Raw genomic sequence first — 24,771 nt, 5'->3', positions numbered from 1 at the left:
CAGAATATGTCTACAGACATTTAATGTACACCTTTAATACATTGAAATAATTTGCTATCCTATGTAACAAAAAGTCGGCTGGAAACTGAGGTTACTCCCGCCCCCCCCCCCTCACTCTTATGTAAAACATTGCCAGAGAAGTGCCTGTTAACGTGCTGTTTGAAGGATGGCGACTCCAGCAGCACAGCTCCCAACAGCTTGCCAAGGAGCTGGCTGGTTTTAAGAAGATTGCATCTCCTAGCGTGTGTGTGTGTGTTTTGTTTTGTTTTTAAATATAAATAGAGGTCCCAGTACTGACCAAGTCTAACAACTGGTTTCTGATATCGGGGTATCCACTTTTCTGTGGGTTACATTCTGTAGGAATAGATTTATGCTCAGTGTATCGCTTGAGTGGCTATATGGTTAACTGTACCATAAATGGAAGCACTAGGAAAGTAAAAAGTAGCAATGCAGTCTTCCAAATATCACCTGTTTACAGAAAGGAGTGCTAGTTAATGCAAAGCAAACCACTTGAGCCCAGAAAACATCACATTGTTGTACTTTTCATTTTTATAGATCAATACTATTCTGAAGCAAATTGATAGTCTAATTGGGTCATTTTTGTTCACTATTCTCATATTGAGTAGATGCATTATTTTTAATTTTTTTTTTTTTGGTATGCTTTTATTTTATAGTAGAATTTATACACTTGTCAAATGACGGCTTGTTTTTCAAAATACTCAATACTACTGCAGTGATTAGTCAGGTCTCAAGTCATGAGTCACCTCAGCATTTTATTTTGAAGTGATTTAAAAAAAATAAATAAAAAAGATTTGTCTGCTATTCAGTGCATTCCACCCTCGGCTTCCAAATTAGAAAGGCAAAGTCAAGCAACAATGACTCGGAGATCAATATCATTAAAAGTTTTATATTTTAATTGCAAAAGCTTGGAGTGTCTTTACATACTAGAGAGAAAAGCTTTTGGCAAGTTGATATTGGGTAAGATCAGGACAGCACAGCCTACTTTTACTTTTTGCTCAGATTTGGCCATGTCTTCCTGTGTCCTATATAAAGCCAGTTATTTTTAACGCACGACGACAATACTTCAAAAAGGGATTTATATTTATGATTCATCCAAGTAGCCTCTCTGGGTGTTCCTCATAACTTCTTCTCTGAACTCTTTCCACACTTGTTTTCTTGTCCTATTTCAGACTGATCCCTGGATGTTTCAGATGCACAGTGATAACTTCCAGATGCATACCAATATTAAGTATTTAAATGTGTCCCTTTTTTATTCAGTTTTACCTAGTGCTGGGACAAAAGCGTGATTTTTTTTTTTTCATGTTCGGCTATTCTCTCGTAATTTAAATATCCTTTCGGATGTAAGTTCGTTTTTCAAAAAGTAATAAAAGCCATTATATTGCCCTGAAAGCAGGCAGAAACAGACATCTTAGCATCAGGGTGGGTGTGTGCCTTTTTATTTACAGCAAGACCTTACAATATGTAACAAATTAAAATAGAAAAACATCCCAGAAGTAAATAATAAGTTGTGTAGGACTTGCTTTACCCCAGTGAATTAACTACAAAACAAAGGATGCCAAGTAGCTGTTCAAGTTAAATGTTGTTTATTTCTGAAATAGATAGTACATAACGTTGACACGTTTTATTTCTTTCTTTTTTTTTCATTCCTTGCCATTGCCGTTTCTGCACAGTAAACACCTGCCATCGACACGTTTTCATAAAGTAATAAACATGAGGTTTACTTGTGCCTTTTTGCAGCTGAACAAGCAAATGAAAACTGATTTTAAAAAAAAAAATAAAAATTTTAGTCGTTGCCAATTATTTTTTTATTTTCTCCCAATTTGAAATGGCCAATTATTATTTATTTATGCTCGGTTCACCACTACTACCCCTGTGCTGACTCGGGAGCGGCGAAGACGAACACACGCTGTCCTCCAGCGGACCGCTTCTTTACAAGCTGCGGATTCACCATGCAGCCGCGCAGCCTACAGCGTGGAGGACAACGCAGCTCCCGGGCAGCTAACAGGCAAGCCTACAGGCGCCCGGCCAGACTTTTTCCATAGAACAGGGGTCGCTGGTGAGTGGTGAGCCGAGGACACCCTGGTCCCAGGTGGCTTTCCATAGAGACCAATATGCATGCGTGCACATAATCTAGTTTGTTTACATTTTGCCGTCTAAAACTTTTAAGTAGAGGCTCAAGAGCTGCTGTGTTGAACCTGTGTTTGTTTTATATATTTATCCCTTGAGAAAGGTATGTACAACATATCGAAATGTTGGGCAGCTGGCTCTTTGAGTGCATATGCATACTTTATATATATATATACATATATATATATATATATATATATATATATATATATATATATATATATATATATATATATACATATTTATACATAAAACCATTAGATCTCTTACAATAGTATTAAAAATAATAATGAAGTAATCGTGATTAATCTTGCTATTTAAAATTTCTTAGTTCATCTTGGTTTTAATTGCATGTTTAATTGATATAATTACTGCATTCATGTCATTTAGTTTTGTTTTATTAATGGTGCTATTATGATTTGTATTATTTAAGTTTTTATTACTTATAAGGCCTTGCATGGTCGTGAATCTTCTTCTCTTTAAAATCCCTTATGTCCCTGGTCATTCCGAGGTTGGAAAATGCTAATCTCCTGGTGGTCCCTAAAATTCCGAGCCAGATGAATATTCTGTATGAAACAGGCGATGCTACGTTCAGTATGACTCTTTTGTTACATTGCATATCACGGCCTGACCTTTTTTTTTTTTTTTTTTTTTGCACAGACTTCCCCGTCCCTCTGTTTCCAGGGAAAGTTAGGAAGCAGTCGGTGCAGCGCGCAAACAAACTAGATGCTGATAAAAGCCTGTTGTATTAATAAAACAATAAATTTGAAAGTAAATGTCAAGAAATAATATTGATATTAACATGCGTTAAAAGAATACGCAATAATCGCAGAAGTTAACTGCATGTTATACAGAGCTCTTTTTTTTTTTTTTTTTTTTTTTTTTTTTTTTTATTGTCGCACATGGCATGTCAAAATATTTGTTTGCATATTTGTCTGAGCACTATTTTATTCTCTTCTGACTTTAGTTAGATCTGCAAAATAGGAGATTTCTTTTCATTATTCTGGGTAGGGCTTTGTGTCAAAGGCCTATTTTAGAACTCTTCATCCTCCTGCCTGTCGAAAGACATTCATTCATTGGTTAGTCCTGGCCACCAGAAGTGCAAGGTGCCAAGTCAACATCTGTGGGACTGTTCTAACGTGTGTGTGTGTGTAGTAACTAGAAAACCAGTGCAAGCACTGCTATGGGCATATGTAAACAAGGGTTACAGCATTACAATTTCAGATGATAATCTCAGCATGTATCTTCTAAAAGCTGCTGGGGGGGGATGCGTGGGTGCTCGGTTTACAGGACCTGGCGTATGTGGCATGTGACAGAGTCAATAGCATTATATATTGGGTGATCCTACCAATGTCTGATCTGTTTTGTTCGCAGGCCAGAGCCTCAACACAGAGGCGCAGCTCACACATCAGAGTCAGAGGCCCTGGAGCAGGAGGAGGAGATCCTGGGATCGGACGACGAGGAGCAGGAGGACCCCAATGACTACTGCAAAGGTGACCGGCTCTTTGTGTTCATCACGCGTAGCGAACATGGGCTTCCGCCGTTAGAGAGAGATGTGCAGCAAACCAAACCACTGTTTACACTTCGCCACTTGCTGATTGTGCTGAACTCGCAAAGAGGAAGCAATAAAAAAAATAACATAACACCCCCCCCCTTCAGAAACCGTGTCCATTCCAGATCACTTAAACAGACCTCCTGGTTTAACCCTTTCCTGCCTAAACAGAATGACCATATACGGGCATGAATATGACCACTTTGTGTTTTAGCGCTTGTAGTTTGGCAAACTTAAATCGGAAGTTAAAACCCAATATATCCACAGAAAGGCCTTGCGTAGCCGATTCCAGTGAGATAGTCTTTTTTTTATGGAGTGGAATTTTTTTTCATCTATAAACTGTGCCCCCCAAAAAATCATAACAAAATGTATAATATTTTTAAAAACTAGATTTAAAATGTCTTCTACCATTGAGGAGCTACAGCACTTTGTCTGAGCCATGGTCTGTGTGACAAAATGCCTGAAAGGCCCTATTTTCAGCACTGTCAGCTAGTTTATGGAAGTAGTCCAGACTAAGTGTGTTGTCAAAATTGGGATGTAGGGATACCATTATTTGTTTTTTGTTCCTAGTGCCTAGCCTTGTTAAATGACAAGACTCAGAAAAACTGATTTTGATTGTCCCATGTTGTCTTATTGCCATGAGGCCTCCCGGAAGAGAGATTGCGTCGTTGGTGCTGAGGCACTGACATTAGAGCAGCCTGGTGTGCAGGGGTTAGTAAGCAAAACAGACTGGACCAAAATACATTCCTCAGGTAATGATGACAAAGCAAGCAAAGTGACATACTGCATGAATTTGACAGTTTCCATGGACACCGTGAATGGCAACAGTCCAATCAGTTTTGAGCTTACAAGCAATGTTGGTGATGAAGGCCGAACGATGAAGCGGTTATCAAATCAATCATTAATTTACACTTTTTTTCTCCCACAGTGTAAATGAGTAATACCGCAACTTACTGCTAGTTGTCATTTTATTGCAAACTTTCAGCAGCTGTAAGTTTATGCGTTGACTCTCTTTGATTGCACGGTCTCTCATTGCCATCAAAACTAGGGTCACCAGATTTCCATGTTAAAAAAACCGGAATCCTTTTTTTTTTTTTTCAAGTTTTGCTCTTTTTCTTTTTGAAAAAGTTTGCTGTTTCGATTATAAATGAAGCGCTGTTTTTGTTTTAGTATTTTGGTACATACCAGTCTTTTCTTTGACTTCAATTGAATCCTGTTGTCAGCAGCTTAAGTTCCTCCTTTAGCTATATCAACCGTCGTTTTGTTAAAGACTGTTTACTGATTTAACTCTGCATATTTTTATATTTTACAACATAATGCATATTGAACACAGAATGTCTTAATCCATTAATGCCTATCGAAGCACTTAAAATAAAAATTGGTAAAATTAGCTAACCTAATTTTTAAAAAATCATTCATAGTAGTAGTAATTGAACATTTTTGATAATTAATGAGAAACAGCGAAAGTATGTTTACTCAGAATCTTGGAAGACTAAAAATAAATGTAAGGACTGGTTGGTTCCATGAATATTTTTAGAAACTTAATTGGTCCTGTGTGGCTGACCTTTTCTGTATTCAAATTTACTTAACTACTGCTTCATGTCTTTTAATTTTAGAAATTGCTTCACATTTTTCTCTTCTGTCTCTCTTGGTGTTATGGTATCTATATAATGCATGCTACATTTTTATCTTCAGGTATTAGAAGGATCAGAACCCAGCAGTGCACAAACACGCACTTTGTGTAGCTGCCGGTAGCAGAGTGGTTAGTGCATTTGGAACTGCGTAAGCAAGGGTCTTCAAAGAAAGAAAAAAACGTTTTGTAACCAGGGTTAAGCGAAGTAAAGCTACACAGCTATTTTTAATTAAATACAATGGCTTTCCATATTATAATTTATACTATACATCAATAAACCTTGCTACCTGAATTCTGATTACAGGTCTGTGTGAGGGAGTATAGGCATAATTTACATAGGGGACATGTCCCCCTCACTTTCATTATTTCAGATAGAATAATCTTTTTGCATGCATAAGCTACAGAAACTGTCCCGCCCACTTTTGAAACCCAAGTTAGGCCACTAATGAGGAAGATATATATCCAACAGCATATTTTCTTAAAATTAAGGAACGCTCCCTTCATGAACTGAAATGTTCTTTAAACTTCCATTAAACTATGTACCTGTGCAGTCCCCTTGCAATGGTTTGCATAGCCGTGTTGTACATGCTGCTGCTAACGTTGCCACCACTTCCAAGTGGCCTGCTGTAAATGAGGCTGGAGTTCGGTTGTTTCTTTGCAGTCCTAATCGAATGTGGAGCATGTGTTTGACAGCAATTTTATTTCCATTCTATTTCAACTCATCTTTAAGAAAGTACTTCCGAGAGAACACCATCTATGATTAATTAACAATCAGACTTCCACACTTCACTATATATTTTGTATCGGTATATATCTTCTGTTACAAGGCGAGCCTGAAATATATGTTGCCCACAATGCAATGTACGTCATAGCCCCAAATATTATTGTTAGTTTTTAGCAACAGTGTTTGGCAACATTGATGTAAACACTAAGGTCTGTGTATCATATAGCTTAGTGTTTTGCTTTAAAATATTGTTAACACTTTTTAAAACTATGCAAAATATATCAATGTAATGCCCACACAGATGCCCAAAACTAGCCCAAAAATTAGGCACAATCAAAAAAAATAAAGCCCAATTGGGCATGAACCCGCCCAATCTGGCAACCCTGCTTCTCTCAACTCTCAATTCTCCTGCCGACAGGTCCTGCTCCCCCTCCCCGCCCAAGTCCCTTCCCCTTCGTTACGCATTAGTCCAACACGTCCTCTCCCATGCCAGGCTCAGCTCTAAGTTACACAAGCACCAAAATGCACAGAGAACGCTAACAGATCTGAACAAGAGGAACACAATTTACAAACACACATTATTTACAGAGTTCTCTCTTCCCTTTCTCCAGTCCACAATCAGGTCCATTACCACATTCTGTCTTGCAAATTAGCTGCCCCCTCGTATTACAGTCCACTTGTAATATAGAAAATATAGTACTGTACCAATAAAACCAATTACTGTACATATAAATACACTTCTTTCAGAATTGTATTTTTAACATTATCTTTTTTGTTTCCCCTGAAAAAATGAACAAGGGTTGGAATGGGCTACAATGAAATGATCAGATATGCGTCACACTTGTTAACTGATTGATTGAATTGAGTGCTATTGTCACTGCCAACAGGAATACATGCTAATGCCACGGGTTAAAGTTTTTACAAGTTATGATAGGAGTAAATGCTGAGAAATGGTTTAAATGTATTTGTTTGTAATTTATTAAGCTGAAATATTGAAATGGCTAGCAACACAAACAAATGCACTTGAAAAATGTGCTTGAAATTTGCAATCCATGCAATTTGGTCACATTGCGTCCCACTGTCCCATAGTAGCCTTGCTATGCGTCCCTCTACTCTGTAAACTTTGGGCAGCCCTGCTTTAGAGGAATACTAAACTGATGCATTCACTTGTTGTTTATTTATTTGGTAGGCTCTTTTTTTTTATCCACTTTACACCCCTAATATTGAATTCATCGGTTTGTGTCATTTACATGTGTTTTATCATGGCTTGTTTGTTTAACACGCACACTGTTTCAATTTCAGGCGGATATCATCATGTTAAAATCGGAGACCTGTTTAACGGACGCTACCATGTTATCCGGAAGCTGGGATGGGGCCATTTTTCTACGGTGTGGTTAGCCTGGGACATTCAGTAAGTGCAAACCTGGGCAAAGTTTCTGACCCACCAGTACAGTCAAATGCTTGTTTGTATTTATACAGTGCACAATATAGTGTCCTCTATGTACTGTAACCTATGGTGAATTCACTTTTAATGCATTGCTTTACTGTCTCTTCAGTGTCATCTCGGCTATTCTATTTATATTTCATATTTGTAACTTGCTTAAATCGGATTTCAAAGCTCCGTAGCACATATTTTGAAAGGCGTTGACTTCAGTCTCATCTAATTCCTTGCATCAGTTTAAATGAATATGGAGGCCCCACTATAATCACAACGTTCATTGAAATCCAGTGACAGGAGGACAGCTGCTGCCCCGATGAATATACACGCTAGAACGGATTGCTGTCAGAAGGATGGATTGGAGTCCCTTCACGTAGGGCAGTGTTGGCTGGGAAGGAGGAGAGCTCACAGGTTGCTTTGTGTTTCTGACACAGGGGGAAGAGGTTTGTCGCTATGAAGGTTGTGAAGAGTGCAGAGCACTACACAGAGACCGCCCTGGATGAGATCAAGTTGCTCAGTTCGGTGAGTAATGGCATGAAGTGGACATAATGGCTTGTATTGAATTGGAACTGTCATGCAGCTGTGTCTTCAGCTGTTTAGAGGTACCAAATCACAAATGCAAACTTTTGAATGGTAGTTTATTTCTTTGGCAGTTGTAGCAAAACCTAATTTCAGTAAATCTATCACTGTATTTCTTTTGCAGCACTAAAAGTAGGTCATCCATAACTTCATTCACACACTGGTCCCTTTTGAAGCCACTGTGATGAATGCATAACAAACATGTTATTTCTTTGTATGAGAGGTTTTTCAGGCACAGTTGTTTCTGATTTTTAAGATTTAAATCGGGATTTGTTTTGCTGTGGTATTCCAAACTGTTAATAGCTGTTTTTAGTTATCTTTTTGAATTGCGTTCCCTGTGAAAACAAGAAGTTATCTAACATTTCAATTATTTTTATTGTATTTTTTTTTTCTTTTCTTGGCAGGTTCGAAACACAGACCCTAATGATCCCAACAGAGAGATGGTGGTTCAGCTTTTGGACGACTTTAAAATTTCCGGAGTCAATGGAACCCGTATCCTTGACGGGTTTTTATTGTGTGAGGTTGGCAGCAGGGTCGGGACCATTCCTGCTTTTCGAAATAAATTCCAGCACATTGATCAAAATTGCAATTGGTAGTATTCTGTTAATTTGCTTCTCACAGTGACAACGCGTTACTTAAATTGAAGTCACTGTTAGTCAATTCAGTTGGCTTTAAATGAAAGCAGTTGAACAATCAAATGAATTGGTTTTAACATGTACAATTTAGGTTGTTCTGTTAATTTTCAGAAGTAAATAATGTTTTTTTCTGATAAGTTCTGCTATAAGATAATACAAATGAATTGTGTTAGTTACAAAATACCTATAGCACTAGTTTGTGTTAAGGTAAACAATTTTATTTTGTTTTTTTTTTGCTTTCTGTTCTATGGCATTGTATGACAACGCCTCCCTGCTCTGAAATATTTGTACCCGTCTGGGCTTATCCAATCTCTTCTCGCAGGAGGGAAGGCGGCAGTACATTTGCAATAATTATCATACTTGTAGGAATTTGCAGAGCTAAAATTTATAATGACCTTCTCAAAAAGTGTGTCTGGCTGTATGACTGGAAGTGTGAGTGGCTGTTGGATTTGTGATCTGCAAATCCTGTTCTCGTCGTCGTCCTTGACCTGATTCCTAGACGTCTGCATGGTGTTCGAGGTTCTGGGACATCATCTTCTCAAGTGGATCATCAAATCCAACTACCAGGGTCTCCCCATTCCCTGTGTAAAGAGCATCATTAAACAGGTGAGTCTGTTCCTTTAGAGTGTGTTTCAGATGACGCTACACCACCTGATTATTTCATCTGATTTAGGTTAGCGCGTTGTAACCTGCCTCCTACCACACACACAACCCCCTGCCCTGCGTGCGCACACACATTTGTTACAAAGAAAAAATATGACTTGCGTTTTGAGGAACTGTACAGGGAGACGTTGATTCTTTCATTGAAGTTTGATAGCACACGAGTTGGGAATAACAGCAGTAAAAAACAAACGTGTCCTGTTTTTTCAGGGAACACAAAGATAGTGTCATACAAAGCTGAAAGGACTGTTTTTTAAAATAAGTAGGCTTCCATTTAGATGTACTGTAGTTGGTTTTGTTGGTACAGTACTATTTTTTTTTAACAGAAGTAGAATTTTAATTCAGAACGATACACTTCTGAAAATATCACTTGCCAAAAGAGACGACTGAACACGTGGACTGTAATACAGTACATATAAATCGGGTACTTATTGTAGCAGCATGTAAAATTTCCTGTTAAAGACCCAACAGCAAAATGAAATCAAAATGTCACCCATGCACAGAACTGTATAAAACGTAAACACAATGCAATTTAGCAAAAGACTAAAAAAATTACAGAACTAAAACCGTATCCAGTCAGTATTCAAAATTACAGAATATAGTGCTTGATAAAGCCATAATGTCACAGTTCACTTGCGAGTGAAACTAAAGATCACAGTTTAAAAAAGAAATGCATTACAGTATCTGAAACTGTTTAATGATTAACTTTTACATTACCGTGCCTTGTCTCGTTCGCTTAGTTTTTTGGAGGAAGTGCTGTGTAACTGCAGTGCACAATAGACACGCTGATTTGCCATCCCAGAAACAAAAACAAAAAACTGCGGGCTGATGCTGTTAAACAAGTCAGTTGTAACATTGAAGAGATGGGCTTTGTATCATAAAAAAAGGAGACGAAGTCTGAAACCCCGTGTGACGGGCAAGTGCATTAATTTGTTACGTATGTATAATGGGGATTGTTTTACTCTTGATACAAGGAGGGTAAAACACGACTGGCGTGTATCTGAGTGTCGTGTATCCGAGTGCTGCTTGTAGAGGGACGAGGGATGGACAGGACTCCATTTCAGCTTTTTATTTTAATTGCGAAATAACGTGGAAGAATTTCGTTATTTTTATTGCGGAAAACTAGGATCCCTGGTCTTAACCTTGTACCTAAAAATGAGTATAGCACCATCTATAGGATATTTTACATATAGGAACGCAGGATTGCGTCAGAGTTGGTGTTGGATAAAATGGCTGCCTTACACGCCTTCAATTTACTTGCTTTCATTTAATAAAGTGTTTGGTTCATCAGATTACTTGCTACTGTCTTTTATGGGACTACGCCATATGCAGTGTTTGCCTAGTGTTTCCCATATTGGTGCCCACCCCTAATAATATATTATTTTAATTTAAGGTTCTTCAAGGCCTGGATTACTTACATTCCAAGTGCAAGATCATCCACACTGATATAAAGCCAGAGAATATCCTTCTGTGTGTCAATGAGCCTTATGTCCGGCGTCTAGCTGCCGAGGCGACAGAGTGGCAGAAAGCAGGGGCACCCCCTCCATCCGGGTCTGCAGGTAATGTCATCTTCATTGCATATTTCATTCAATTTAAAAATGTTTGCTTGTTTTACAAGTAATATACGCCACCTCCTAAAGTCTGCCACAAGCAAGGAGGCTGCAATGAATTGCCTCCCATCTGCTGATCTGTCCTGTGCGACTTACCTGTGTGATGCTGGGAAGAATCTGAGAGGAAGCCAGGTTGCACCGATTAGTGTAACAGTATGGAAGAATTTTAGATGCGCCACAAACCTGTGAATCTTGCTGGCAGCATTTAATGAGACTGAGGAAAGCATGCTAATTACAAACAGAGACAACTGGAGTTGATTGAAATTGAGTAGGCAGTTGAACACATGGGAAAATATTTGGGACAGTGTGGGAGAAGGAACCCTGCCTGGGTACTGCAAGGGCGTGTGAATTACATTGTTGGGAAGATTGCTATATTGGTTTCACTGCAGGTAAACCACAACAGCTATATGTGTGGTAGCTGTACTTGCTGTACCTTGCACATGAATGCAGTCTGCTACACCTGCTAATCGGGATTCAAAATCTGCACGTGTGACCAGAAAAATAAATGCTGGCTTGTTAATGAGATCAGATCACATCTCACCAACACTTGTCAGCAATGTTGCTGCAATACAATACAAATTATATATCTCTATCTCTCTATATATAATATAAAACATTGTTCTAGATGCTTGTTGTCCCATCCCTATCCCCCCCCTTCCTTCTGGTTGGGAGTACGCTGATATTTCAAACACAGTGCTTTTAGTGAAGTGGCTGCTGCTGCTTTCTGGAGCCCAATCTATTATAGCACTTTAGTTCAAACTCACTCCAGTGCTCTGGCTGCAATCACACCATGCAACCTACATCTACCAGTTTATCTATAGATTTTACATGTAAAAATAAACAGGTAAGAATGGATTTTAAAGCATTTCGATGACTCAGACAATGCATGCCAGCAAGATAACTTTGAAAACAGAAAGATCATTTTAGTCTGCACGGAATCAGTGAAATACCAAACTGCAATGTGTAAACCCGGATTCCTCGTTTCCTGCAGAGAACGTTCACTTTTCGTTTCTTGTTTTGCAGTGAGCACTGCCCCGCAGCCGAAGCAAGTAAGTATTCCCTTCTTTCTCTCAGTAAGGGTTATTCCTGAATACCTTTCATATTCTTAACTGTGATGTATGGGTGACCTGGGATTCGGTATCTGAACAAAGATGTAATTTTCTTAGTACTCTTATTTACTATCTCTAAGCAGTTCACTACGAGGTTCTCAGTTTGACCTTCTGTAAAAAGCAGGGAAGTGGGTCTGTGCAGCGAGTTTGAACTGCTCCCACTCTGATGTTGTTTTGCTAGATTGTGAAGATGTCCAAGAACAAGAAGAAGAAGCTGAAGAAGAAACAGAAGCGTCAGGCGGAGCTTCTGGAGAAGAGGATCCTGGAGATCGAGGAGCTGGAACGAGGGAAAGAGGAGGAAGAGGAGGAGGGGGGGCAGGACAACGAGCAGGAGGGCGAGGAGGACAATCAGCCCTGCGTCCAGCTCAAGGAGGCATCGCTGCAGGACATGGCCGACGAGTTAATCGCAGGTGAGAGCGGGAGGGACTGTACTGCACACTTTCATGTGGGTATGATGAGCGCTCATCCTCTCTGTAGTGATGCTTAAAGAAACCAAGTGGAGGGGAATGGATGTTTTAACAAAATTATAATATGGAGACAGTGTGCTCCAGTGGTTAAATTCCGGGGCTTGTACCCAGAAGGTCACCAGTTCAGATCTCACCTCTGCCACTGACTGACTTGCTATATGACCCTGAGCAAGTCACTTAACCTCCTTGTGCTCCATCCTGCGAATGAGATGTTAAATCAAGCGCTTTATGATGGCGGTCCACTATGAAAGGCGCAACATAAAATAAAATGTTATATTAATGTCAAACTTGAATTAAAATATTCTCTTCACACCCACACACACATGCTCTCATTAGCCAACAGGTCATTTATTATTTTTTAAACCAATGTGTAAGCAAGTTGCTCTCAGTAGTTTCCAAGACATAAACGAGAAACATGCGGTGGAAAAACAGTTTTAAATAAATAAACCTCCCAAAATGTGTTTTTTTTTTTTCCTGCTATAAAGATGACAATGAACAAAATGAAATGAGGGAACACACACGCACACCAGATGATGACTGCAAGAAGTCTCCAGGGGAGGTGAACTGTAATGGACATGTCGCTATGGATGAGCTATCTGAATGTAGCAACGAGGAGATCATGATGAAGAAGGAAAAGGAGGAGGAGAAGGAAGACCAACACAACGCTAATGACTGTATTCCCAGAGACCGCTGCCAGGGGGGGAACGAGCTGCACCTCAAATGTAATGGCATGCTGCAGAACGCACAAGAGCCCGTCCGGGATGGCAATGTTACAGATTTATATGGACCTTTAAATAATGGCAGGCTGGAGTCAGTTTCATGTGATTTGCAGATTGAAGGGCAAGAGGTCAATGACAATGAAGAGATGAACCATATGCAGAGCAACGTGGAAAAAGAGACCGGAGAAGCAGATAATATAAAGAACAGTCAGTTCATACTGCTACTCCCCCTTATTTTATTTTTTTTTTCACTCTAGCCAGTCCTTGATAAATGTGTAGAACTTAAAGTATGTAATCTAGTTGCTATTATTGTTATTATTATTATTATTATTATCATCACTTTTTGAATATTGAAATGCATCCCATTTTTCTGAAAGTTGGGTTGAATTTTTTATTTATATTTTTTCTCACAGCAAAACTTGATGCAGGCAGCTTTCTTGTGAATCCACTGGAGCCCCTGAACGCAGACAAGATACAAGTAAAGATTGCTGACCTGGGGAACGCTTGCTGGGTTGTAAGTGCATTTCAGTTGTCAAACATCACAATGTGACTGGAGTGTTTTTAGGGTTATGCTGTTGAAGTACTCCTGATTGGGGTAATCAACGCAATTTGAGAACCTACGTTAGTGTTGCTGAGATGATGATGATTCTTGTCACTTTGTTTGAGAGCCTGCTTTAGCGTTGCTGAGATGATGATGATGATGATGATTCTTGTCACTTTGTTTGGGAGCCTGCGTTGGCGTTTCTGAGATGATGATGATTCTTGTCACTTTGTTTGAGAGCCTGCGTTAGCGTTGCTGAGATGATGATGATGATGATGATGATGATTCTTGTCACTTTGTGTGAGACCCTGCATTAGCATTGCTGAGATGATGATGATGATGATGATGATTCTTGTCACTTTGTTTGGGAGCCTGCGTTAGCGTTGCTGAGATGATGATGATTCTTGTCACTTTGTTTGAGAGCCTGCTTTAGCGTTGCTGAGATGATGATGATGATGATGATTCTTGTCACTTTGTTTGAGAGCCTGCATTAGCGTTGCTGAGATGATGATGATGATGATGAGTTTTGTCACTTTGTAGCACAAACACTTTACAGAAGACATCCAGACGAGACAGTACCGATCGTTGGAGGTGTTAATCGGCGCGAGCTACGGCACTCCTGCTGATATCTGGAGTACCGCCTGCATGGTAAGAAATCAAAGCTTATCCATGTGTTTATCTAAAGCAGTATGGATCCAGGGAAATGTTGCTACATCTTTTTCAGGGGGGGGCTGTGGGAGGTTAAAACGTTGTGGTGTCTGTTTTAGTCTGGCTTGCATGTTGTTATTGGCCTGTGCTGGAATTTAATATGTGTGGGATCTTTAATAAAATACATTGTGTGCCACCTGTAGCCGATAGGGCGCCTGTGGTTCTGCAGAGGAGCCTCCAGATCTGTGTTGTCTGGTGGCCTCGCTGTAGAGCCGCAGTGTGAAAAATGACAGATTGGCAGGAGCACATTTCAGAGGACGCGTGCTCCAGCCTCCGTTCCCTGAGTCAGTGGGGGTGTTGGGAGCGGTGAGCCGAGGATACAGATAATAATTGGGCACATTAAATTGGGGAGAAAACCGGGGTAAAAAATTGTGTACCTCGTTGGGGACTAGTCCATAATAATTAATGCTTCTGCCCACAGGGGACTGAGTAACCCATAGAGAATATCCACCTAAGACTTTACATTTTGATTGGGTTTGCAAGTGTATTGCTGCAGGACACGCTCCAGCTAAATCGTCCGTACTGAGACATGTTAAAAATAGCCGCGTGTCGATGTCTGTTCAATTCTGTGTTCAATACAGGGCTGCTCTGTGGCATTCACAATTTTCTGATTTTAAAAACAAAAAATGTTGGAAATTAAAAAGTTCAAAATCACAGAGGAACAGATAACGGTACAGAAGCTAATAAGTGTGTATGTCTGTTTTGAGTATATGGGGTGATAGTAGTTGCAATAAGTAATTTCACACCCTCACTGCAAATTATACATTGTACACCACTGTACTTTGATACTGTACATGAAATGAATACAGTACGACATACTCCAGTGTACTTTTTTTTTTTTTTAATTACTGAACCGTTAACAGCTATTTAAACGTTGAATCTGTTAAGTGTAGAATTACAGCCATAATAAACAGTTTAGACTTATCGGGTCTCTTGCTACTCCACCACCGTGATTTTAGAGGTTGTTTTGGATGTTTTAAAAAAAAAAAAAAAAAAAAAAAAAAAAATGGTTTTCCTTTGCAGGCATTTGAGCTGGTGACAGGAGATTACTTGTTCGAGCCCCACTCTGGTGAAGATTACTCGCGAGACGAAGGTATTTTCTTTTCCTCAGTTCTTTCTCTGCTTGCCCTATTGGTTGGTTGGTTTGTTTGACGGACATGACTCGGAATAAGCTGCTACCAGGCTTTGCTGTAGTCCTCCTTTCTTAAAGCAGGAGTGTGGCTCAGTCAGGCTGCACTTCACACGATGTCTGTTACTGCATTCCTCCATGGATTTCCCTTTCTGCTTTATCAGAAACCTCACCTTGGCAGTCCAGTTTCTTTACACTTCACCCAAAGGTAGTTTTTAACTGTAGGGAGGGATACACATTTTTCTCGCCCTTGGAACAATCAATAGTACTTCAAGCTAGCTGTTTTAGGTTTAGGTCAGGAAGAATGTTATGGAATTTTTTTGCAAGGATATTTTTAACATGATATATTAAGACAACAATCTTGTGAAATTTGTTTACCAGCGTCAAGAACAGAAGTGGCACTGTGCATAAGAATATGCTGTGTACACAGAGATTTCCTCAAATTCCCTGTTGCTGTGCTGAATTGGCTATTTTAAAACAGCTTCACAGTAGATGTCGAAGAATGCGTGTAGGCTTTTGTATTTTAGCTGTTCAAAAACAGGAAATAATGTTCTCTTGATTTTAGTGCTGGCCTACAGATCATTTACATTCACGCTATTTAAAAAATGTTGCATTACCTTAGGGTGATGGCACATTGCAAAATTGCATTGGTCAAATCTTGGATTTAAAAAACGACATATTGGCATTTATAGAGGTAAGTGCGTTGTCTGCAAAACAAAGTTCTGAAATGTATTTTGTGCTCCATCAGTACTGATGTGAGGGGACTCTCAGAGTACACTTAATGAGCTCACACTGCTGAAAACCTCCCCGCTCTGGTTAAGTATAGAGCCTGTCTGGACAAATGCAATAAACATACACAATTATTGGCAATAATTGTAATAATTTGATAAGCGCTTTTCTGTTTAAATGATACCATTTTCAACTTAAGCTGACACAACAGGTCCACATGATGTATTGCTGAGGTATGATTCAATGAATGAACTGATCAGTTTGGGAGTGACTGTGTGACAGTTGTGTTTTAGTCCTTTCATTTAACTGAACTGGTTGTGAACTTGGTTGGTTATATTGCATACCGTTCAGTGAAAATATTATTGGTTTTAAACGGGTGGAAATAAAACTCCCATTGCATAGCAGTTTGATCCATTCCTGGTTTTACGATGCGTTTATAAGAACATAAGAAAGTTTACAAACGAGAGGAGGCCATTCGGCCCATCTTGCTCGTTTGGTTGTTAGTAGCTTATTAATATATACAACACACCTCAACTTGTTACTTGCACACAGTGTCTAATAACTAGTAATCTAACTAGTAGTAGAACCTGGAATGGGTGAAACTGCTGTGCAATAGGAGTCTTATTCCCATCTCTGGTTGGATAAGTAATAATGATTTGCAAATCAGTGTTGCGCAAAGCTTGTAGGTTTTATTACTAAAAAAAAAAAAAAAAAAAGCTATCAATGACTTCACCTTGAAATGCAATTTAAATATCTGTTTAAATATTAACAGATGGGATTAGGTGACCCAAGTTCATTACCGCTGTGTTGGCTTTAAATATTTCATTGCAACACCAATGCTTGTATTTCTGCACTGTTCTTCATTACAATGTCTGAGTCCTATCACCTGATGTTTTACATGCCTGCACTACCATTCCTGTGTGTATTTCCCCCATCTCACTACTTGTGTACTGTACCACCAAACAGATTCACTTGTCCCCCTTGGTAAAAAGAACAGTTTGGCAAAACTCTTCACTGCCCCTGTAATCCTGTGTTTCCTACTAAATGCTTCACCCCACCAAAACACATGCCTCCATTGCACTTTGATAATTTCTTTATTTTAGATGAGAAATCTAACTATCTCACTTATTTTTGTACTTGGATTTGAAGGAGTGCTTGCTTTCATTATCTTTAGTACCGGTTTCCCTCCTCCATTCAGCCACTGTGAAAGTTGTTTCCAAAAGACACAAATCCTTAAACTTCAGAGTATGTGTTTTGGATGTAGCCCGTTCTCTTGAGTCTGCTGCCTCTCTACTCCTCCTGTTTCTCTGTCCAGCAGAGCGTGGCACGCCGTTGCAGAGGAATTGACTGCCTCCAACACAAACACTTGAACTCGCCTGCCTTAGACTGTAGGGATGTGCTTTTGGCAAATTTTTATGAAGGTTTAAATGCTATGCAGGTGTGTGCTTTTCATCCATGTCTGCGTGCACTCGCTTTGATATTACATTCTGATGTATACTGACACCCCCGGTTACTGTTTTCCAAGCAAAGAAACCCCAAAATATAAGCAAATAACATTTTAACATCGCAAAGACTTAACTACAAAGTTAAAAAAAAAAAAATTAAAAATTAGTACACACCCAAGTATAAAATGAAATTAGGGCTGTCACGAGTTGAATAACTGATACATTAATCCATGCACATTTTTAATAAAGATAACTATCTTATAGCGGCTGTCCTGCATAGTAATAAATTGTGTGGGCACAATGTGAATAAACTAAACAAAATTAAACCTTTTTTTTTATTTACAAAAAAGTGTACTGGTTAATTAAAGCCTTCGTAATTTATTTACACTTATGCGTTCTCCTGAAATTAATATTGAAAAAAAAAAACCCTCCTTTTTAAAATTATGCTATACGTATTCACATGGATGTAAGTGCTTAATAAATGTCAGATGCCATCTAGAGTATTTGTTTATTATGGATGTTTGCTCCAACCACAGTAATTTCTGAATGTTTTCATTTCAAATGGTGAAGCATTGAACTTACATTTTAGTGGTACAGCAATTTTGTTTGGCGTAATTATGTACATACCACAGTGCTGGTTCCTTCAAATACTTCCAAACGTGGCTTCGCTTCTTTGTTATTTAATAAACTGGCATCTCTAAACAAACGTCAGAAAAAACGCTTGTCATTTACTCTTACCCCGTGGACTGGATACCATACCACGCCTACTGCAGCATGAACACAGAGTGCACCAATGAAGCATCAGATCAACCGAGAATGAAACCCACTCCAATGTCAGTCTTTCTGTTGCACCAATTAGAAAAGCTGCTTGGAGGCAATTGCCAAACCCCTTCCTTTTTATAATAGCCCTTGCTCTGGCACCACAGCAGTAGGATATGTGACAGACTGACTGTATGTGATAATAAATTTAATAAAATTAATATATAAAAAAAAATATGCATTTTGGTGAAGTTTTTGTCAAGTGACCGGTTATACATGTAGCATATTATTCAGCATTTAACTACTTCTTTAGAATTTGTACATTTTTAGATGTTTAAAATTCTCATCCCCATTGGATTGTACAGCAACAATCTGAAAAGTGTGCGCTTGACACAAGTCAGGGACCCAAAGCTCTATGAACTTCTGCTCCACGGTGATGGGTGGGGGAGTGAAGAAGTACTAAAAGCCATTGCAAATTCTCCTTTTTACCCTTCCTCCTTTGCTAGGGTCAAGGTGTGGTGCTGCGTCAGTGTGTGGCCTCCAGAAGGGTCAAGGTCAGGTCAATAAGCTAGCTGTGTTGAGGTAGCAGTCAGTGCTTTCAGGAATGGTGCAGTGAGAGGGAGTGGGGCAGACTCCTCCCTCGTTCTTCTCATGAAGCTGCAGATCTCACCATAGCTGTTTGACTGCCAAGCCTCCCACTGCCAAGCCCCACTTCAGTGAGGAGCTCAATTTCACCAGCAAAGGATTCCTCTTCTCTTTTAAAATAAATTATAAATTTGAATTCTGGATGGGCAGCCCAATGACCATCTAAGGTATTTTGACCTTTACCAGCCCGTCCATTTTCACTAGTTGCACCATTTTTTTAAATTTATTTTTAATTTAGTCGTCTCCAGTTTTTTACCCTGGTTTTCTCCCCAGTTTAGTGTGCCCAATTATTATCTGTATCCGTGGCTCATCGCTCGCACTCACCACCCCAGTGTTTACTGGAGGTCTATAATTCAGGTGCGTCTGCCAATGGCATCGTGTTGATCTTGATAAAGTAATCTCATGTCACATTTCTGTAGATTTTATTTAGAAGCCTGACTGTATACACTTGATGGTGTCTGTACAACAAGTGAGACAGCTTTTCATTTTTCATGGACCCATGCATTGTAGCTCCCCAACTGCACCGTCTGTCTCTCTTGTCCTTGCATGAACAGCAATGTGCTACCCATGCATTTGGCATGCTGGACTATGCCTTTTGATGCCCACAAAATGTAAAAATTAATAATTGATTTTGTTTAAGAATTGTGTATTTTTGCTTGGATATCACATTAGTCAAACTATTCTTTTCTCCCTTTTTTCTCTTATTTTCTCCTCACTTAAATTGTCATCTTGCATTCTCCCATTTTCTTACCTTGATACCCTGGCCATGTCTCTTTCTCCCTCTTTTCCTTTAGACCACCTTGCTCTCATTGTAGAGCTCCTTGGCAAAATCCCACGCCACTATGCTCTCTGTGGGAAATACTCACAGGAATACTTCAGTCGCAGAGGTACAACCCTCTTCCCTTTGTGCAGCTGTGGGACCACAAACACAAGCAGTGCAAAACAAGAGTCTTGTGTCATAACTACTTTGAGTGCTTGCTGTTGACTGATTTCAAATCTGAAGTTGATTTTCTTGGACTAGTTAACAGGCTCGTGGTCTTCTGCCAGCCGACTTCTTTTTTTTAATTCCATTTAAATTATGAGCAATAAATCACGATTACTCCAATTCTAAAATCAACCTGCAACTAAAGAAATGTCCAGCACGGTAGACGTGTTACTTGCATGTCCAGCAAGCTTCTGTAGTTTTACACAACCACTGCTCTGTTTCAACCTGCTTGTCTGTGCCCCATTGCTGGTTATTGCACATGGATTTGTTGATAAAATGGTTGCATGTTTTTCCCTCCTCCTCCTCCCATCCTCTTTTTGGAAACCTTTTAAACACGCAGATCACATTGCATTGATGATTGAACTGCTGGGGAAAATACCTCGCAAGCTCATAACGGGAGGAAAGTACTCCAAGGAGTTTTTCACCAAGAAAGGTAAAGGATTGTAGCCGACAGGAGTTTCTGTTGTTCTTCCCTCGACAGTGTAAGAGCGAAGTGCAAGAGATAGACAGGTACAGTTGTAAGCAAGTACACAAGCAAGGTTTCAAATCTGTCATGCTGAAGTTAGATTTGTCTGCAGCTGTGCGAAAGTTCTGAATTCAGTAGAATTGCTCTCGCTGCTTTGTATGGTGCAGTGGTAGCTAAACAGTGTTGCTTTTCTACAAAGATCTACATTGCCTTCAAAAAAAAAAAAAAAAAAAAAAAAAAAAAACTGCAAGTTTTAAATACATATTTTATATTAAATGTAGAAGTTGCTTATACAGATGTATTATTCAGTTCCCACACTATCTGCATAACAGTATAGAGTAATTTCAGTACAGCGCTCCCTCCTTATTTCTCCATCTCACTAGCGTTATAAAAACGTGAGTTAGTGAAGGGGTCCTAGTACAGGGAGATGTAGGTCTTAGATGGCCTAACCTTGACTTAGGTAGGGAATTATCGAATGAGAACTATCCAGCACAGTTTATCATTAGTGGCAGCTCTGTCACTTATTATTTCTGTATAATTTGTGTCTGAGGAGCTCGGAGAACTCCTTGCTGGTCCTAACGTTTTGGCTTGCTGTCCAGGTGATCTGAGGCACATCACCAAGCTGAAGCCCTGGGGCCTGCTGGAGGTCCTGGTTGAGAAGTACGAGTGGTTGCGGGACGAAGCGCAGACCTTTGCGGACTTCCTGCTGCCGATGCTGGAGCTGATCCCGGAGAAGAGGGCCACGGCAGCAGAGTGCCTCCGACACCCCTGGATCAACTCCTAACAACCTGCAGCACCGCTCCGGACACAGCCCTGCCGCAGCTCCCCGCTCTGTGTGTGCGTCTGGGGCGAGGGGAGGGTGGGCTAGAGATGACACAATATGATGAATACTCCATTCTTGCTGATTTTGCTTTTTGTATGGTTTTTACTTGATAGTACTGGAGAGTGCAAGTCCTGTTTTGTACTGAAGTCCTGTGAGATGCGTTTTAACTAACTTGTGACGGATCATTTGAGGATTAGGGTGAGGGGTACTGCGTTTTTTTTTTTTTTAAATGAAAGTGCTTGTTCTTTTCAAAGCATTTTTGTTAATACAGCCAAACTAAGACGAGAGAGAAAAAAAAGTGAACTACTAAATCTGCACTGCTCCTCCTATAACTCTGAGGAATGCATGGCAGTTTTTTTTTTTTCTATTCTGAAAATCTGGGGTCTGAGCCCTTTTATGGCTGCTGTTCAAGGTGCCTCGTTCTTTTGTATGGGGGGGGGGTATCTGTTGTGGGATCAGCAGGATGGCAAGAAAGGGTGTTTTCTTAGTTGGATTTTGCTGTAATGCATATTGTGACATCTCTAGCAGAGATCTCTTGCCTGTATGTTGAACGTTACATTCTGCAGTAGTGTTTCTAACTGTTTCATGCAAACATATTTCTTCCCTGCGTGCGAGTATACACTTTGACTAAGAACTTCTACATACCACTGTAGAAACAGATGTTAAGATGTTGCTGAGGGGGGAATGAAGACTTTATACTCGTACCAAAGAGTTGGCCTTGTTCTGTATATTGGTTATGTACAGTAAAGAATTCCAGATATTGGTGTGTGTTAGCTAAGAAATTAGTGGAGTAGTGCTTAGGAAGTTTTAAATAACATGGAAGCTTTTCTCTGTGTAGTCTGCTTTTTAACATTTGTTTTCATACTGACCATGCTTCTCTTGTAGCTTTAAAACAAGAAGGAAAGAGAAGAGACTGGAACGCTGTTGTAGTTATTGCTTGAACTCTCAATAGCCCAGCTGTAAGAGAGCACTTTTCTGTTTGTTGTTTTTTTTAAAGGACCCTTTTCAGCACTGTTGTCTTCAGCAGTTTTCTTTTCATGCTCTTGACCATGACTGCTAAACTAACTGAAATGAGTTGACTTTTCCTTAGTTCCCAATAAAGAGAATTTTGAAACAATTGGCTGTGTTATGGTCCAGGCTTTTGTTTACTCTTCAACTGTCGGCCCTTTATCCTCGGCCTCTTCACAGAACCGTTTTCATCTCCGGTGGTCCTCCTTCTAAACCATGTTTGCATGAATGTTAAACTATCTTTAAATATTTATTTTTTGTTATAATATGTAATGGGTTAGTTTTAAATCTTTATAAAGAACAAAATCTGGGATTACACTGGAGCAGGAAAATGTAATTCCTGTCTAATTTAGTGTAATAATGTGGTGATGTAAGAGATTCATTAATTGTTAATGAGCAGAGAATTCATTTTGATTTGGTTATCTTGGTTTAGCAGTGAGCATTGTGTGCTTGTTTTTCTGTTACGGAAATGCATGCTCTGCCATTGAAGGTTACCGTTCTTTGTGTCAATGACCTTGCGAGAATTAGGCATGCTTCAGTTCTCAAGACACAAACGGAGCCTGCTTGGTGAAGACATTAAGAACGCACATTTCGGTTGACCAGATGAAGAGCCCAATAGTCTGATATTTGGGAGTGCTTATTCCATGTTCGGAGTTCCTGAGCCTCACCTTTCTGTTTGTTTATAAAAGATCAAATGTTCAGTGTGACCTGGGAGACGGGCCGTGGAAGCTTGTTCTGTGAGCATGCAGCACAGTGTTAGTGTTGGTGTACAGTACTGGTAAAGGATGCTGGATTAACAAGGAAGGGCATTCAGTCCCTTACCGTACATGTCAGTGAGTTTTTAGCAGTTTGAACAGTGATCTGGCAATGGCGATGCTGGTGATAATGAACCTTCTTTTTTTTTTTTTTTCCCCTGGGTCACCCCATATGAAGTGATCCAAATTCTTCACTTGAGTGATCAGACACAAGTCACGCATGATGCAGGAAAAGATGCAAAATAACAGTCAAAATTCTACAAGTTTAATTTCAATAAAATTGGAACATGCTTTTATTATGCTTTTTAACATCCGTGTATTTCTGAACTGTATACAACATGGCATAGTTTAATGAAAAACCTCCACAAATAGTACAAGCAAAACTTATTTGACATAAATACATATTGTGCTTTATTTACATATATATGTGTGTATATATATATATATATATATATATATATATATATATATATATATATATATATATATATATATATATATATATATATGTGTGTATATATATATATATGTATGTGTGTGTATATATATGTGTGTGTATATATATGTGTGTGTATATATATGTGTGTGTATATATATGTGTGTGTATATATATATATATATGTGTGTGTGTATATAATATATACATACATAAGCACACTGCTGTGCAAAAGTCTTGGATGTTGCATTTTTCTACTCTGCATTATGAGCATCAACACTTTACTCAAAGCCTTCTACTATGATAACAAACTTGACTCGCATAAAGAAGGAAATGCACTGAGTGAAATAACTTGCATCACTCGATTTTCAAGGTGTGGTAGCCGAAGCATAATCAACAACTACAGAGAAACATAATCTGTAATTGACAAACCCAGGACTGGAAGACCCAAAAAGCTGTCTAACAAAGATGAGCAATACTTGAAGATAATGGCCTTAAGGAATAGAAAGAAGACAAACACTGAACTAATACAGAGCTGGCAGAAGGCACAGGTGTCGTTGTCCATCCATCAACAGTCCAAAGTACCTTTGACCATTGTTCCCTAGTCCAATTTCTTTGTTGTTGTGCATATTTTAGCCTTTTAGTCTTGTTCCCCTTAACAGAGGTATTCTTACTGCAACACATCCTTTCAGTCCTGATTTAAAGAGTGACCTTCGTACTGTTGATTTGGTGGAAAACGACAACTGTGACAGTAGTGTGTGTGGATAGTAGCGAAACAACGTTTGTCACAAATTTCAACATGTGGTCCCGTTTTCAACACTCGTACTGCAAATGTAAATGCGTCCATGAAAACCAAATTTGACTTAGCTCTGGTAAAATCTTATCTAAATCTTAACAGTAACGAAACAACATGGCTGTGAATGTATGGCAGGGCTTCTCAAACTCTGTCCTGGGGGACTCCCTGTCGCGGTGTTTTTTGTTCCAACTGAGCTCTCAGTTACTTAATTATGCCCTTAATTAAACTGATAATTTGCTTAATTAGACCTTTTTACTCTTTTTTCAGCTCTT

General features: G+C 39.3%; 1 protein-coding gene across 3 annotated transcripts in view; it reads left to right on the top strand.

Moving 5' to 3' along the window:
- LOC121299773 (SRSF protein kinase 1-like) overlaps window positions 1-22,616 on the top strand; it is a 33,541-nt gene extending 10,925 nt beyond the window's left edge. For 2 of the 3 annotated variants that reach the window (XM_041227815.1, XM_041227813.1), the window contains 14 exons: window positions 3,523-3,641; window positions 7,360-7,468; window positions 7,930-8,017; window positions 8,479-8,566; window positions 9,209-9,315; window positions 10,763-10,928; window positions 12,003-12,028; window positions 12,270-12,498; window positions 13,041-13,481; window positions 13,688-13,788; window positions 14,356-14,463; window positions 15,547-15,616; window positions 20,556-20,648; window positions 21,281-22,616. In XM_041227815.1, coding sequence (XP_041083749.1) covers window positions 3,523-3,641; window positions 7,360-7,468; window positions 7,930-8,017; window positions 8,479-8,566; window positions 9,209-9,315; window positions 10,763-10,928; window positions 12,003-12,028; window positions 12,270-12,498; window positions 13,041-13,481; window positions 13,688-13,788; window positions 14,356-14,463; window positions 15,547-15,616; window positions 20,556-20,648; window positions 21,281-21,465 — 1,930 coding nt within the window. In that variant the 3' untranslated portion in view covers window positions 21,466-22,616. Of the gene's footprint in view, window positions 1-3,522; window positions 3,642-7,359; window positions 7,469-7,929; window positions 8,018-8,478; window positions 8,567-9,208; window positions 9,316-10,762; window positions 10,929-12,002; window positions 12,029-12,269; window positions 12,499-13,040; window positions 13,482-13,687; window positions 13,789-14,355; window positions 14,464-15,546; window positions 15,617-20,024; window positions 20,118-20,555; window positions 20,649-21,280 lie in introns of all 3 variants that reach the window. The other variant, XM_041227814.1, reaches the window with a different exon arrangement.
- Window positions 22,617-24,771: the final 2,155 nt, after the last annotated feature.

Source organism: Polyodon spathula, chromosome 25 (genome assembly GCF_017654505.1).
Source record: "Polyodon spathula isolate WHYD16114869_AA chromosome 25, ASM1765450v1, whole genome shotgun sequence".
NCBI lineage: Eukaryota > Metazoa > Chordata > Actinopteri > Acipenseriformes > Polyodontidae > Polyodon > Polyodon spathula.
Note: the sequence above shows the minus strand (reverse complement) of the source record. Positions and strands in the feature narration are given on the sequence as shown.